The sequence below is a fragment of the Natrix helvetica genome (assembly GCF_964273705.1).
Source record: "Natrix helvetica genome assembly, chromosome: 4".
In the NCBI taxonomy this organism is placed as follows: domain Eukaryota; kingdom Metazoa; phylum Chordata; class Lepidosauria; order Squamata; family Natricidae; genus Natrix; species Natrix helvetica.
The window spans coordinates 32,047,377-32,064,406 of NC_138550.1; the positions used below are offsets into that span (position 1 = coordinate 32,047,377).

Consider the following 17,030-nt stretch of genomic DNA (forward strand, 5'->3'; position numbering starts at 1 on the left):
AGAAAAAAATGTCAATAGTGACATTTTTTGCTTGACAATTGATTGTATGGTATTTTTACTGTCCATAACATCTTTCATCACACCCAAGGCAGCAAGCTAGTCTACGGGACGCTCTCTCTAACCTTGGCAACTTTAAGCCTGGTAGACTTCAACTCTCAGAGAAGTCTGGGAGTTGAAGTCCACCGGTCTTAAAGTTGCCATGGTTGGAGACCCCTGCTCTAGGGAGCTTAGAGCAGGTCATGTAGCTTCTCCTGCTCTTCTCTTTAACAGACAAAATGAGGTAGAGAGCTCAGGAGAGGTAGAATGAGGAGAGAAAATGAGGTAGAGGGCCCTCTCCCTATGAAATAGAAAACAAAGTAATTGCTTCTTATCTGTTTGGTTTTTTAAGTTGTTTTCAAGTGTTCTGATGTTTTTTTAAATGGCCAGTAAATTTATGATTGATTTATATGTTTTTATGTATTCAATCATAGCCAATTTGTTATGTAACAGCTTTTCAATTTACATGAAAATAATGTCAGAAAATGTTTGTGGAGATCAAATAGAGAAGTAGAGACTGCTTTGAGACAGCGCCTGGGTTCAGCTTGGCTGCCTTCTTCTTTTTCTGAATTTTACTGGAAAAACTTATCTTCATATGACAGCAGCTTTCTTTAGGGAACAAATGAGAAAAATGCTTGATCTGTTTCCTCAGTGATCACATTTTGACTGTAAGCACAGGAAGTCTTGCACAGTACAAAGGCAGCTGACAGATGCAAAATTGTTCATCAGTTGCTGCCGAAATGAAAGGATGTTAAAAGCAGGAGAAATGCCATCTGGAGTTTAAAAGATGCTCATGAGAACAACAAATAGTCGTACTATAGAATGGGTCAAATAGAGAAGCAATTGTGTGAACCATGGAAGCAAAATGCAGTGATTTTATTATGAAGATTTGGGGTGCTGGAACCTTTCTCACTATTATGATGGCCATGGCAGTATCTGGTAAGTTCAATATCTTAAAGTAAGTAAAGATGTTGTCTTTCCCTGGAACATTTGCTTCTCTGTTTTGGAAAGGAGTAGGATATTTTGCAAAAGATCTGGGATATATTTAAACAATTTTTAAAGATAGAATATTTTTTGTAAGTCATTGTCAACACCTACGTTCCTAAAGCAATGACCCTTGCTTTATCTTGTTGAAAGTAAGTGGTGTTATTATACGAATGTAAATTTATATTATAACCCAAATAATAACGATAGAGTGAGAAAAATGGATAATCATTCTAAGTTATCGTGATATATGTACGTAGTAATTTATTTTACTTCTTTATTATTTTTATATTATGGTTTGTTTAAGTTTTTATTCCAAAATTCTTCCAGAGTTGCACATATTGTTCTTCCTTCACACGTTTTATGTTCGCAGCCATCCAGATTATGTTAATAGTTGGGAAATGGCCATCTATTAACTAATGCTATAAACTTTACAGTGAGTAATTAAAAAGTATCACCTTAGTAATCTAAACATCATGCCATATTGACTTTGCATCACTATGTATACATGCCTAATTTAATGTAAAAACTATAGAATCCAGTTGAATGATTCTGGAAGCCACTTTCAAATTTGACCTTAGGAAATAAGATGCCTTGTTTAATATGTTTCTGAATGCTACTTGCTAAATCAATAATTTATTTAGTTTTGTAGTATAACTTGGACATTATAGTAAAAAGTATAAATTTATGCTTTCGTATTGTAAGTTTTATAGGGCTATCCCTATCAGGAGAAATTGTTTGAAAGAGTATGATATCTCACAAACATTTTATTTAGATCAAAGATGTTCTTCAAGGGTGCTATTCTCTTTGTAGGAGGTAATGCAAAATTTATTAATTTATTAATTTAATGATGTTATATGTTAAATCAAAATTTCCTTTATTAAAATAGTTATTGAGTCAACCCATGCTATGGAAAAAAGTAGGAATAACAGAATTAGAAACGACCTTGGAGGTCTTCTAGTCCAACTTGGTTTTTAATTTATTTATTGATAAATGTATAAAGAATGTTTGTGAAAATGCTAGGAAAATATTTATTGAATACGTAGGCCACCAAATAATTCAAAAATCCAATAGGTTACATTACAACAAAATAATACACAATAAAAACATCCTTCAGAGTCAAAACCAAATAATAAAACAGCTGTGATAAAAAATAAGAAATTATGCCCTATCCTTTATAATACAAAGAACTAAAAAAGCCCTAAGTTAATAGTTACAATAAAAATGAAAGCATGTAATTAAAAAGGGGTGACGATGAAGGATTATGTCCCGTAGACGCTCTGTATAACTTTAGCCTTTGGTGATTTTTGGAAAGCTATTGTGGAAGGCAACAGCCTTACTTTTGGAAAGAGATTGCATCATTGATAAACAACACTTTCTAGCCACAGCTGTCCTGACATCATGAAAACAAATGTGTGTGTTCTCTTATATAAAGATAATATGTTTGCTATTGAAAATCTGAATGACATTTAGGAAATGTTAGACACATTGCATAATGCCACAAACATGAACCTCAAAATTAATGTATCAAAGGCAGTTGTCTTTGATGGGAAATGTGAAATGAAACTTGGAAGTTATATATGCGAAAATGGTGAAAAATTAGTTATGTGGTAAAACTAGAAGATGTAATATCATTAATAAATGTGTGCTCAATAATACAAAAGTGAGTGATCAATGCAAAAGGAGTACATTCAAGCGGTTTGGCCATATAAAGGGATTGAATGATAATTGAACTTGAAAGCAAGCAAATGAGGGAAGAATGAATGGATTGAGAAAAAGGGCTGAACCATGGTTGGATAGAGTGGGTGAGATCCTCAGAAAAAGAGGAGTGAGAAGGCTAATGTACAAAATGGCAGTGAATTAATCAGTGTATCAATGTGATAGAAGCAAGAGTGATTTGCAGGCGTAGAAAAGTGGAGAGAAGTATAGTGAATGGTTTGAGGTACATTCAATTTAGTTTGGCTTCTGTTTCTTTTCTCTTTTAAATTTTTATTTTTAGTACTTTTAATATTTTTCTATTCTTTGCATACTTTAGTTTATACTGATAGGGTGTAACACATTGGGTTCTCAGAGGTCACTGTAGGATTAGGCCATTTGTTAACCATTGTTTTTAATGTGTTGCTAGGCACTGAGAATTTCATTTGTTAAATGGGTGGCCATATAAATCAATTTAACAAACAAGGAAATAAATATTGGCCTATTGGTACTCTTTTGTGAGTAAATCTTGCTATGCTGGTAGCAAAATCATCTTTTAAAATTATCTTTTGTGGGTACCACCAGGCCAAGTTACTCTGCAACATCTCTCTTACCGCCTGTTTACTTATAATAATTGTATGTATGTATGCATATATGTACGTATGTATGTACATATATACGTTTATAATATAACATACAAAGAGAATATTTGGGAAATATTAGGGAAGTTAGGGAAGGAAAAAGGGGAGTGAATAGTGGGAGAAATAAAGAGAAAAAGGGAAAAAAGGCATTGACTTCCGACTCCTTTGGTGCAGTTGAATAAGGCATTAAGATCTACGCTCAACTTTTTACTTTGTTATAATAATTCTAGAAACTAGCCATTTCTGTAACAACAAATCTATCTCACTGGTAAAACCCAAGATCAAAATTTCATCTTTTTCCACCTCAAGCACAGAAGTGGTAAAGTTATTTGTGTTTTTTCTTTAATCAAAGCAGTCAATTTAGCTAAGTCCATCAGTTTTTGCAGCCATTCATCCATTGTAGGGCTCGCAGTGACCTTCCATTTTTGTGCATAGTCTTGCTGCCGTTAGCACAGGGGTGTCCAAACTTGAGAACTTTAAGACTTGTGGACTTCAACTCCCAGAATTCCCCAGCCAGCATGGCTGGCTGGGGATTTCTGGGAGTTGAAGTCCACAAGTCTTAAAGTTCCCAAGTTTGGACACCCCTGCGTTAGCATATACAACATCAATTTTCCCCGCAAGTTTTGTTCCATTAAACCCAAAAGAAACGTTTCTGTTTTTTTCCATATTCACTTTAATAATTTTCTGTATTAAGATAGGAATCCTACTCCAATATTTCTTTGCTTTATCATATGTCCACCATAGAGGATAAAAAGTCCTTTCTTTACATTTACATTTCCAACATTCATTTGACAATTCTTGACAATTTATCTGGAGTTAAATAGCTACGGTACATCATCTGATAAAAAATTCTTTTAAATTATAGCTTAATGTAAACTTTAAACCTTTATTTCACATATTCTCCCACTGTTCAAGCATTACATTATATCCAAAATTCCTTGCCTTCTGAATCATACAATGCTTTACTTATTTATTTCCCAGATTTAAATCCAATAACACTTTATAGACTTTTGCAATAATATGTTCATCACTACCACACAGTAAAGTATCCAATTCATTTTCAACAAAGTTAAACCCACGATTCTTTTTATCTAGTTTAAATCTTTCTTTCCATTGTAAGTATGTAAACCAATGACAAGCATGATCTTCTGATTCTAACTCCTCCTTAGATTTGACGGTAGTATCTCCTAAATTAAATTATATTATTTTACCATAGGTCCACCAGTTTGGCCTTGTCACCATTTATTTTCTAAAATGTGGGTTTCCTCCTGTGGGGAGGAGCATCTTCATGGACAACGGTGTTTACCTATAATAATTCTTGATAACATTTCTTTCTACATCTTTCTAGATAAATCCAGTAAATATGCAAAGCTTGGAACAACCATTGAATTGCACTGTCCTCCGGAAAGATATAATCTGACAGTATGGAAGGTGAACTTTAACAATGGACGACATTGCCATTTATCATTTAAGAGAGAGAACAATACCATAGCCAGAAACTGCAGTAAGGACTTCATAGATTGGGTATCTAGACCGGAAGAAGATTCTGCTGTTCAGATAAAATCATTTCAAATGTCCAGTGAAGGAATATATAGATGTTTCATTGCTACCGCTAAAGGAATGTTAAACCATGAATATAAAGTATCTTTATCAGGTAAGAAACAACATATGATATTTAAAACCATTGTCTTGGATTTTTATAGTCAGAACTATTATATTTATTTTTCATACATTTATGTCATTTTGAAGGATATCTCAAAACAGTTTATAATATTAAAATGCAAACATAAAATATATTCTAATGATTAATACATTTTCTTGTACTTGTAATATCCTGTTTTCATTAATGTGCTTAACGCACAGTAGTACCTTCAGCATTATTAATGTAAGATGATACTTGGTAGACTTCCCTCAGGTGTTTCAACTGTCCTGCTTTACATTTATTACTAATGTTTGCAGTCAGCTATCCCATTTCCTGGCATTTTCTAGGAAACTCCCACCATCCTTCTGCTTTCAGAAGTGGGGAGGAGCTGCAGATTGTTATGAAGTATCAGCCGATTATTATCTTCATTTAAAACTTGCAAAATGTAGGCATTGCTCATTTTTGAAAACCTAAAGAATTTGAAGTTTCATCTTCCATATTTTTCAAATGCCAACATATATATTCAATATTCCTATAACTCATCAACAGATCTTAACCAGTTAGTTGGCCATGTATAAGAATAGAATAGAATAGTTGGAAAGGACCTTGGAGGTCTTCTAGTCCAACTCCCTGCTTAGGGAGGAAACCATATACCATTTCAGACAAATGGTTATGCAATCTCTTCTTAAAAATTTCCAACGCTAACCATCAGGTGCTTTGGAGAATAGCTTGACTCCCTCTTCTTTGTGGCAGGGAGACATTGGGAGACATCCCAATGTCTCCCTGCTCTGAGCTGTTGGAACACTGTTGTCAATGTTGCAATCTTGCTGTACCATTTCAATTCCTATTGATATTCTTAAAATATTTTGGGATCATAAAACATTTATATTTATCTGCCCATCATGGCCCCAAGCAAGGCTAGACCTCACTTATATTATCTTTTTATTACGCATGCAATGCTCACACACGGAACATTTGGCAAAACCTCCAACCCTCATGCTATTTTCCTTCAACAATCTGGGGAGAGGCTTTCTGTGATGGTTTTTATGAGCAATAGAGTAATTTTATTATCAGCACTGCAATTAACCAAGGGGATTAACTGATGATTAATTTGTGATGTTGCAAGAATGGAAAACCTGATAAGGGGAGGGGATGGAAAGGAGGGAGGGAGGGAACACCTACTTTTTTCTATATTCACAGACAGAAAACCAAGCTAAGAAAAGAAAAACTCATGCAAAACTAAGTATGTGGCAGCAATATGAGGGTATATATTATTGATTGTAAGGCCACATCTAGAATTCTGCATCCAGTTTTGGTCCCTACATTATAAGAAAAGATGTTGAGACTCTAGAAAAGAGTGCAGAGAACAGCAACAAAGATGATTAGGGGCCTGGAGGCTAAAACATATGAAGAACGGTTGCAGGAACTGGGTATGGCTAATCTAGTTAAGAGAAGCACCAGGGGTGGCATGTTAGCAGTGTTCCAATACTTGAGGGATTGTCACAGAGGAGGGGGACAACCAGTGGCGGATTGCTAAATTTTTTACTACCAGTTTGGGTGCGCATGCGCAGAAGTGTCCAGGCAGGTGGGCGGGGACTCCTGCTGCCATTACTACTGGTTTGCCATATCCGGGCCAAACCAGGAGCAACCCACCTCTGGGGACAACCTATTTTTGAAAGCACCCAAAGGCCTGACAAGGAACAATGGATGGACATTGATCAAGGAGAGATTCAACCTAGAAACAAGGAGAAATTTTCTGACAGAACAATCCACCAATGTAATGCCTTCAGAAGGGTGCTTCATCATTGGAGGCTTTCAAGAAGAGACTGGACGGTCACTTGTCAGAAATGGTATAGTCTCCTGCTTGAGCAGAGGGTTACATTAGATGACCTACAAGGTCCCTTCCAACTCTGCAATTCTGGTTGCTCAAATACATGCTTTTTTGTAGTGACCCCTACTTCTCAACATTATTTGGTGCATTTCTTGGAAAATACATGGGTATTTTCATTTTATTCTATCATGTGCTTACTGATGAGTAAATGTGGCTGGAAATCTGATAATAAGATGCCTCTCACACTAAATGGGTGCTAGCTTGGTAAATGTAATTAATTATTTCTTATATGTCCCATTTCATTTTAGTGTCTCCAGAAGTGTCCTTGACTCATGCCAATGGCACTGCTGTGTGCAAGGCAGCTGCAGGAAAACCAGCTGCGGGGATATCCTGGCATCCACCAGGAGACTCTCAAAATGTGATTGAAATATTGCCAAATGGCACAAAGACCGTCATCAGTACATATAATATCAAAAATGTTAATGAGGATAAGCTTACATGCATCATCTCCCATCCTACTGGGAGAACGTCACTTATCTTAACTCTATCAGGTAAAATTTAAGCATTTAATCATCAGTTTCAAGTCATATTTGGTTTACAGTAATCTGGAGGTCTCTGTTCTTTGCTGACTTTTTAAATAAGCAAATAAGTAATATATCAGGCTGTCTATTTAGCTCAGAGCTATTTACTCTGATGGACAAAGGGTCTTTCCTATCATCACACATGGCCTACTGCTAGGCCCGTGATGGTGAGCCTATGGGACACGTGCAGGGCCGGATTTTCCTATAGGCTAACTAGGCTTCAGCCTAGGGCCTCAAGATCAAAAGGGGCCTTTTATTTTTATTTATTATCCGTGCCACATTTTTTATAAAGGTTAGTACCAATTACAACATGTTTCATTTAATATATTGATATATATCACAGTAATGATGTATTTTATTATCTCTCATGTAATTTACAAACTTAAAAATGGGAGGTGAAAGGGCCCCATAAGTGGAATAGCCTAGGGCCTCTTTTCATCTAAATCTGGCCCTGGACACGTGCCACCTGTGGCACACCGAGCCCTTTCTGTGGGCTCGCCCCAGCTCAGCTCCACCGTGCATGCGTGCACGCCTCCCACTGGCTAGCTGATTTTTGGGTCTCTGCTGTGCATGCACAGGGGGTGGGGCGCATGCATGGGGGGTGCATGCGTGCATGAGGTTTTGCTCCCAAGAGGCTGCAGGGAGGCCTAGGCCCAAAATGGGGTGCTGGGAGGGGATCATGTGTGCATGCATGGTGGGAGTGGGGGGGGGTTACATGTGCCTGTATGGGGGGGTGTCTGTGTATGTGCAGGAGGGTGGGGCACATGGGTTATGTGTCTCACAGATTTCAATTTTCTCTAATTATTTTTATGTTATTTGCTTAAGCCATGGGAATTGAGGAAAGGGTGCGCTTATTATTAAACTATTGATATAGGTACTAATTATGAAATTATTTAAGCAAGTAAGTTGGAACTAGTAATGAATGCTATTTTTTTTATTGTTCAAATTTTTATTGGTTTTAAAAAAAAATTCAAGGGAAAAGGGTTATAGGGTTATAAAACATTTTGACAGCTACATCGTGCGGGGGGGGGAGAAGCCCCCCCAGGTCTTGCAACTTTTACAAACAATGATAGAAAAATATCAACATTTACCTAAGTATTAGCAGTTTTAAATTTAACACAAAATCATCAGTATGTTTCAGTCATTTGTTTTGTATCACTTCCATGAAAGTACATTGTAGCAACAATTGCAATAGTGTTCCAAATCACTTTTGTGATCTGAGTCTTCTAGCTGTTGCATCCTCTCTCCCATCCACCGGCTGAGCCTCAGCCCCTCCCTCCCTTGTTTCTTATGTAACATCCCCCATTTCACCTAAAAGAGCACTGTGTTTTTTCGCGAAAGCCTCTGCTTCCACTGGTGTGTGAATTCTAATTCTGCTGCCCTCTCAAAAAATCAGCATAGTAATGAATGCTATTAATACTAGAAATAAAGTACTCATTAATATTTCCTTCAAACAATTAGGGTGGCTAGATAGTGATTGCCTCTCTGCTTAAATTGCAGAGATTGAAAGTCCCAGTTACTTTTGTAGAAAGGTTGGATATTTGCATTCCTATGTGTATTTATTGCCAGGACTTCTTATAGCTTAAAGCAATAAAGATTTCGCAATGAATACTGAGTCTTGTATACAAAGTCTTAAATAACCTTTTAAATTAGAAAACACGACTTTGTCTAGGCACATATCTAAATGATAATTAGTCATTCTATTTTCTTTTCTGACCCCTTTTTGTTTATTTAATGTATTAAATAAGGGCTTTAATCTCTCCTACTGATTATTTCTCACACTTTACACTTTTCTCAGTTATTAATGAAAAAAAGGAAAGTTCTACCATGATCATTCTCTATAGCTGTCTTACTGGTCTTTTGGGAATACTTGGATTTTCACTTTCCATCTATCTCTGGAGGTTCTGTGGAAGGTATGTATACCAAGTTTTAATTTAAATCCATTCATGGTTCTTTCATTATTTATCGGAGTTGATCACGGAAACATTTGTGGGAGTAGAGACATTGGCAAGATGGCAGGCAGAGCATTGCAATACAAGCCCCTCCCCTTTAGAACCCACACAAAAGGAGCAGAGCTTGTAGCATGTCACTCTGCCTTGCAGACACTGCCGGAAGACTGGGTCTACTACTGCACTAGTGAAACCATTGCACTTTGAATGCTGCAGTGTTGCTTGTGCAATGAAGTGTAAAATGAGGGGAAAAGCGAAAGGGGAAAGAGTTATGGCAGAATGATGGTAATTCTAGAGCAGGAGACAGGACTCAGAACACGAAGGAAGTGGTAAACTGTCCCTTCATTTTAACTCTGCAACCTTGCATCTTTTCTTATGAGGAAAGTATGGTTAAACTGAAAAGACACTTTGTTGTAAGTGGTATAAATTTGAACTGCCTTTTCTTAAAAATTGAACAAAACTCGTTTGCGGCGGCATTTATTGAGAGAAGGGGATCTGACTATTTTCCTTCTTCCTCCTGTCATAGCAGCAAAAGAAAAATCACTACAACTACAAATATAGAAACAATTTCAGGACAAACCATCCAGGTAAGACCGAGGAAACAATAATTGATCTGTTTCAAACTAGCCTTTAATTTTTTTAAAAAATGATTGTTGCATTGTAAAGCTCACAATAACTTTTAGGAGGATTTACCTGTGCTTGTTTATGCCTTGACCTAGCCATCTTTTCGGAATACTGTGTCTAGCAATGCAATTTAACAGATAAAAATCACTCTTGGCTTGAAAACAAAGTACCAATATGCAAGCAATTCTAATACCAAAGTCTAGAGCTGCTGAGTCACATCCAGCTCTGTGGGTTGCAAGCACTACAGTTTCAGTCAATAGAATACTTGTAGGCCCAAAGGCCTTATCTGATGGACCACTGAAAGTGAGATACAAGAAAGGAAGCTGTAATTCTTAAGATGCAAGCTCCTTTTCTGAGTCAGAGATGTACAGTTAGTCCTCGACTTACAACAGTTCATTTAGTGACCATTCAAAATTACAACGGCACTGAAAAAAATGACCATTTTCACACTTATGATCATTGCAGCATCCTCACGATCACATGATTTATATTTGTATGCTTGACAACTGACCCGTATTTATGATGGCTAGAGCGCCCTGGGGTCATGGGATCATCTTTTGCAACCTTCTGACAAGCAAAATCAAGAAGGAAACCATATTCACTTAACAACGGTGTTACTAATTGAACAACTACAGTAAAATGAGGCAAAACTCACATAACACATTTACCATTTAGCAACATACATTTTGGGTTCAATTGTGGTCGTAAGTCAAGAACTACCTGTAGTGGATTGTAGGCACCATGCAAAAACAAGTATTTGGCAAGATGATGCTCTTTCCAAAGCAACAAGGAGACACAAGCTTACAGTTACAGTATGTTAGTAAACATACTTAATTATTATGCCATATTTCTGAGCTGTTTTTTAGACATTCTTCTTAACATTCCCTCCCATTCCTCCTTCCTTTTTAATGAAACATCCTTTATTTAATTCTTGTAACAACTTTCAAGTTTAAATGCAGAATCTGATATGTTTTGTCAACCCAAGTTTCATAAAGGAAATAAGTGCAACAAGCAATCAAGGCTGAATAATCAACAGCAAGCTTTAAAAGAATCAGCTTCCTGTTAAATGAATTGTTAAGCTATTAATATTTATTGACATCTTAGTTTTATCCATCTTATCCTTAATTTACGGTTTGAGTATTTTATAGATTACAGTTATATAGGCTTGACTCTCTGCTGTTTATCATAACTAGTTAGATGTTTGCTGATACATTCTAAGAGTTAGTTAACATCTTTCTTTGAATAAATGAATACTTTTGTCCCATCATCAATACTTCCAAATGGAATGCAGCCATATACTTTTATTTATGCTTTATAAATACGATGTCAAGCATGCCAAGTTTTTATGTTTCTTAAACACATTATTTTCTTAAGCACATGATAATAATTTCAATATTTTCATTCACTTTTAACAGAATAGTTTGCCATTTCAATTATATTACAGCCATTTCATTTATTAAAAACGTTTGATCGACAAAGGAATTAATTCTAAACACTTTTTGAATCTCTAGTAATTAATCTGCATCAAAATCCAAATAATTACATTTTGTCTTTTCTTCTTGTCAAGTAAGCTTTCCCTTCCAAAATCTTCTTGTAATTAAATATCTGCATTTCCTTGTTTGCTGTAAACAATTTTTGCATTTTTTTCTTTGCTATGCTTCAATTTTTGTTGGATAATGTCATCATATTTATTTGTCTTACTTTCAAGAACCTCCATCTGATTTGAAAGAATAGCTTTTAACTCTTTCATTGTAGACAGTGAAATATCAGTCTTGATTCTTACTGACTTTTTTCCTTTTTCTCTCCATCCAATTTGGAAGTTCTTGCAACCAGTGTTTTCCTGCTCATCAATAATCACTGGTTTCCTGTTCATTAATAATCATTGGTTTCCTGCTAATTAATAATCACTAATAATCACCAATTATCAATAGTGATGCCCTTTAGAACAAACAAAAAGCAAATCAGATAGTTATCCCAATAATACCTCTTCAACCAACAGGACAGTATTTGAAATAACATATAATATGGACCCCAATTTAATTTTTATATATAAGCATACAAGCAGAGAATAATAAACAGTTTGAACAAGCTATAAATGTCATGCACAATAATAACTTGAAATTAGTACATGAAAGCTGTTAAGATTCTGCTTTAATTCACTTAATTAATGTTATGTATTGAAGTTTCTTCAATGTTTACTTCCTTCCTGATAAACTCTGAATGCTGGATTCAACTTTCTTCAGTTTAGCTATTCAACCAACATTGTCACCTTTACCACAACTTATGCTTAAAGCATACCCACAATAGCAGTCAGCAAAGATTCTTACTTATCACTGCCATAACAATAGAAACAGTACTTTAGAATTAATACAACTATGGAGGCGGAGGCCTTCATGGAAAAAAACAATGCTCTCCTAGACAAAGCTGTTGACACTATACAAGACACGCAAGACACGGGAGGTGCCGGAGCCTTGCTGGGGGTGGGGGTGGGGGGAAGAGGCAACATCGAGAAAACTTAGATCACAAAAGTGAGTTAGAAAAACACTGCAATTGCTGATACAGGGAATTCTTTTTTCTGTTGGATATAAAATAGATTGAAAATATTGGAAGATATAAGGTAAAATATGCTGTCAAAAATTGTTAAGTAGTATTTTACTTAATGTATTAACAAGTGAAAACTATGAGAGTCGGGGGGGAGTGCCATTTCCTGCACAATGTAGCTGCCATAATTTGTACCCTTTTCCACCACCCATTTTCCTAAAATTTTTGTAAAACCAATAAAATTTTTGTTCAAAAAAAAAAAAAAAACACAATAGAAACAGTACTCTATTAGAAAAGGAGTACCACAGCAAGTCAAAACTGGTGGGCACAGTACATACGTAAATCTATCCTCCAATGTTTTCATCATGTTATCAATCATACATAACTGAGCCCTGATGGTGTAGTGGTTAGAATACAGTATTGCAGGCTAACTCTGTCCACAGTCTGGAGTTCAATCCTGATGGGACTCGAGTTGACCCAATCTCCTATCCTTCTGAGGTCAGTAAAATGACCCACATTGTTGGGAGCAATATGATGACATTGTAAACTGCTCAGAGAAAGCTGTAAAGCATCTTTGGGTGATATATAAGCCTACGTGCTGTTGCTGTATTTTTTTTCCTTTTTCTCCATATAAAAAAATGAAAATAAATTAAAACTTGTTTCTAACAGCAATACTGGACTCAGTTAGATGACTGGGCTGTCTTCCAAAATAAAATCCCCCACAGGCTATGAGGATTATGGTCTACTTTTAGTCTAATTGAACCTAGTTACAATCTTAGATAACAAGCAAAGGGGTCACAGCTTAACTCTTGTCTCTAATTCCAAAAGGATCTTCCCTATTCCTCCAGGCCTGCCATCCACTGTAGTTAATTGCCATTAGTAACACAAAGCACTGTGACAGAAAATAACAATTGGAAGACTTTTTACGTTTAAAAGATGTTCTAGTACCGTGATGGTGAATTTATGGCACGCGTGCTGGAAGTGGCACGCTGAGCCATCTCTCCGGACATGTGAGCCATCGCCTGTTGCTTTTCTGAGTTCCAGTGCGCTGGCCAGCTGGTCTTGTGCGGGAGCACCGGAAACTGGAAGGGCAGCTTCCCAATGGGCATGTGCGTACCGGCCAGCTGGTCTTCCAGTTTCTGGCACATATGTGCGCCAGCTGGCTGGTTAAGTTGTAGAGGAATGTCACCTTACTGGAGTGGCCAGCTGGCCTTCACACACTCATGCATGCCAGAAACCGAAAGATCAGATGGCTGGTGCATGTGCTGGAAACTGGAAGAGCAGACGCCTGGTGCGCACATGTACACTGGTTAGCTGCACTTTCGGTTTCTGGCACATGCGCACACATACATTCTCCAGTTTTGGCACTCGGTGCTGAAAAGGTTCACCAACATTGTTCTAGTCTCTTCCAGTAAGATGCCATTTTCAAAGTTTTCTACAACTTAATTCCAGGGTACCTCTACTTTCAAATATTCCAAACAAAATTGCTTTTAGATCTGAGAATACTAGGATTAAAAAGGAATGAAAGAAAGAATAAGTCTCTTTTGGTAAAAAAAAGAAAACAAAATTGAAATGTTTATGCTATTACCCACACTATGTAACGATGCTTGTTCATAAGGTGTCGGGGTGTAGTTTTGTAGGGCTGGAGGATGTTTAATGAGAACTCAAAATGTCACCTGTGTTATAAAACATGGATTCAATAACCAATTACAATGATTAGTATCTCAGTGTGTTGTGTAATGCAAAAATCCAATCATGGAAAGGTGATTTATGCCATATTGTTCCCATCAGGTATAAGTGCAATATAAACAGTATATATAAAATGAAAGAAAAAAAATAGACAGGGTTATTCATGCTTCCTTTTTTAAAGAATGTTTTAAAACTTTATTCAGAAGATGTCATGCCTTTTCTTCTCAAAATGTTTTCTTGTTTTATAGGAAAATGACGTGGAACCATATGCCACCTTTGTGCAAGTGGAAAATGTATTATATGATAAAGCATGTAATTTCTCATCAGGTTAACACTTACGATCTTTCATCTTCAACGTAAGACAGCATCAGATCTGAAATGAGAGGAGAAGTACGTAAGGGCAAAATGTGTTAATTACAGTGAATGGCAACTTATTTTTTTCTCCAATTTCTTGGAGACTACCTGGACATGTCCCTGAAGTTTTTCTGGCAAGTTTTTTCAGAAATGTTTTGCCATGACTGTTTTCATGTTCTCAAAATCACCAAGCGGGCTAATTTATGCTGAAGGCAGGACTAGAACTCGGTTTCTTCTAGCATGATGCCTGGACCACTACATCAGACTGGCTCAACATGAATGGCAATGGCAGTAACTTTAAACCAGGGGTGTCCAAACTTGGGAACTTTAAGACTTGTGGACTTTAACTCCCAGAATTCCCCAGCCAGCCATGCTGGCTGGGGAATTCTGGGAGTTGAAGTCCACAAGTCTTAAAGTTCCCAAGTTTGGACACCCCTGCTTTAAACCAATCTTTCCACTGAACATGAGGACATTTGCACAAATAAGTAACTATTTCTCTTTAATCACCACAGATTCTTCTAAGAACTTTACTGGCCTCTTCTGTACCAGGCACTTTTTCCTCACAAAGACTAAAATATCAGTTTAGAAAGCTGATGTGAAAATCATAAAAAAGTGGATATTCTTCTACCCTAATTCTGCCTAAGAGTGAGCTGAATTTAAAGAGCTCCAAGAATCAACTAACCACAAGATTATTATTCAGGAAAAAATTATACTGAAACCTGGCTTGCTTCCTCTCTCTGGATATGTCTAGTTTTCTATACTCACACACTGCAATCAAACACGTGCAATTTTTAAGCATTAAGTGTAGTTTGTTGCCTTTTGGAAAGCATGAGATTTTGTAGACTTTTGGACAGACTGCCTGTTTTTTGTTTACAGTGGATGAGATTAATATTATTTGAAGTGATTCAAGAAGCACACAATATACTCTAAATGACTTGACATTTACAGTCAGAATAAATGAAGTTCGTGGAAAGAATGAAGAATTTGGTCAAAACATTTTCCTTGATATTTGGTCTTGTTCTGGCATTTTTGAAGTGTACATAATTACACAAAACTAGATTAGGTTAACAGGAAGTCTTAGGCCAATTGCTCATTATGTGTAAACACATATAAATAAACCTTAATTGCTACCTTTTGTAAGTGAGATCAGTTTTGACAGAATGTGATTTTGAATGTACAGAAAGTTTGTTCAGAGAGCTCTAAAGGAGGATATACAGTGAGATTTGTTTGGACTTAGAATTTAAATGAATTTTTCAAAGTAGCTTGCCAATTTGAATGGAAGGTCTATTTGAAAAACATTTCCACAAACAGATACATAACTATAAAAGTAATATAACATGCAATCAGTTAATTTGCTTGCAAAAAGTGTACACATTAGGGAAATTGCATATACAATTTATATGATAAATGTGCAGCAATCTATGATCTAAATTTATAGGAGGAAAAATTAAAAATCAAAAGAAAACAAAGCACGTAGATTCATTCACCTGTACTTTCCTCCCTCCACTGTTCAAATACATTGTTCAAAATGGTTCCACAAATGACTTCTGGCCACTGGTCTGCTTTCTTCTGAAGCCCTTCTGGATAGATATAGGTTTGAATTCTGGGAAGGAGAGTGGCAGAATATGGAATGCATGAAAAGAACAACAAACAAAATAAGAGAAAAACAGCCCTTTTGAGATGCCAGCAGATTGTTACGTCAACAATAATGGAAACACATTATTTGCCAAAACACTGTTGCTGTGATTGGATTCAAACCTGACTTTCAATAACACCGTATATCATATCTGACTTCAAAGAGATTATTTTTTCTCTCCACAAATGATATGAATTCCAACTATTTATATGGCAACCTCTGTACCTTTTCTACAGTAAATGTTTGCACAGGAGAAATTCATTCTCTCTCTTTTGGGAATTTCTCCATGTAGAAGCCTGGGGAAAATAATTTCTACAGAACTTTTGAGAAGGGATTATATTTCCCCCCCTCACCATCGTTTCCCTCCACGGCTTCCTAGACACACTTGGCTATGAAAGCTAAATTTAGAAAGTAGCTTTGTTTTCGTCATGGTGATATTTGTTATTAGTACATTGCAACATTTCTTTGACAATATTAGTTAGACAATTCATGAACCTCTCCTATGTGATGTAGGAAGATTATAGCAGTGATCATTCACATTATCACTATAATCAGTGAATGACTATATGTTTTTCATGGAAACCAAAGTGTTTCAAATTGAGTTGATTTTTTAAAAAATGTATATCTTGCAGTTGCAAAATTACTAAACATTATGCTTTGGAGGAGAATGTGTGTCACCGCAAATTGACATTGAACTTTTTTTCTTGGTTTTACTTTTTAGAGGAAATGAAATAAACTCAGACAAATATCTGTGGAAGAACCAGGGCCTATAGATACCCAAATATACATTAGAACCTAAAGATATTTCAAGGGTTTTTGAGGCCTGT

At 36.2% G+C, this 17,030-nt stretch overlaps 1 protein-coding gene across 2 annotated transcripts; it reads left to right on the top strand.

Annotated features, from left to right (window-relative positions):
- Positions 1 to 717: 717 nt before the first annotated feature.
- CD200R1 (CD200 receptor 1) lies at positions 718 to 14,867 on the top strand. 2 transcript variants are annotated; one of them, XM_081950626.1, is made up of 6 exons: positions 718 to 975; positions 4,705 to 5,010; positions 7,138 to 7,380; positions 9,209 to 9,323; positions 9,886 to 9,946; positions 14,462 to 14,867. In XM_081950626.1, exons 1-6 carry the CDS (start codon positions 891 to 893, stop codon positions 14,543 to 14,545), a joined length of 894 nt encoding a protein of 297 aa, XP_081806752.1. In that variant the 5' UTR covers positions 718 to 890; the 3' UTR covers positions 14,546 to 14,867. The 2 variants fall into 2 exon arrangements, with proteins under 2 accessions (XP_081806752.1, XP_081806753.1); XM_081950627.1 differs by having other exon boundaries at positions 9,889 to 9,946.
- Positions 14,868 to 17,030: the final 2,163 nt, after the last annotated feature.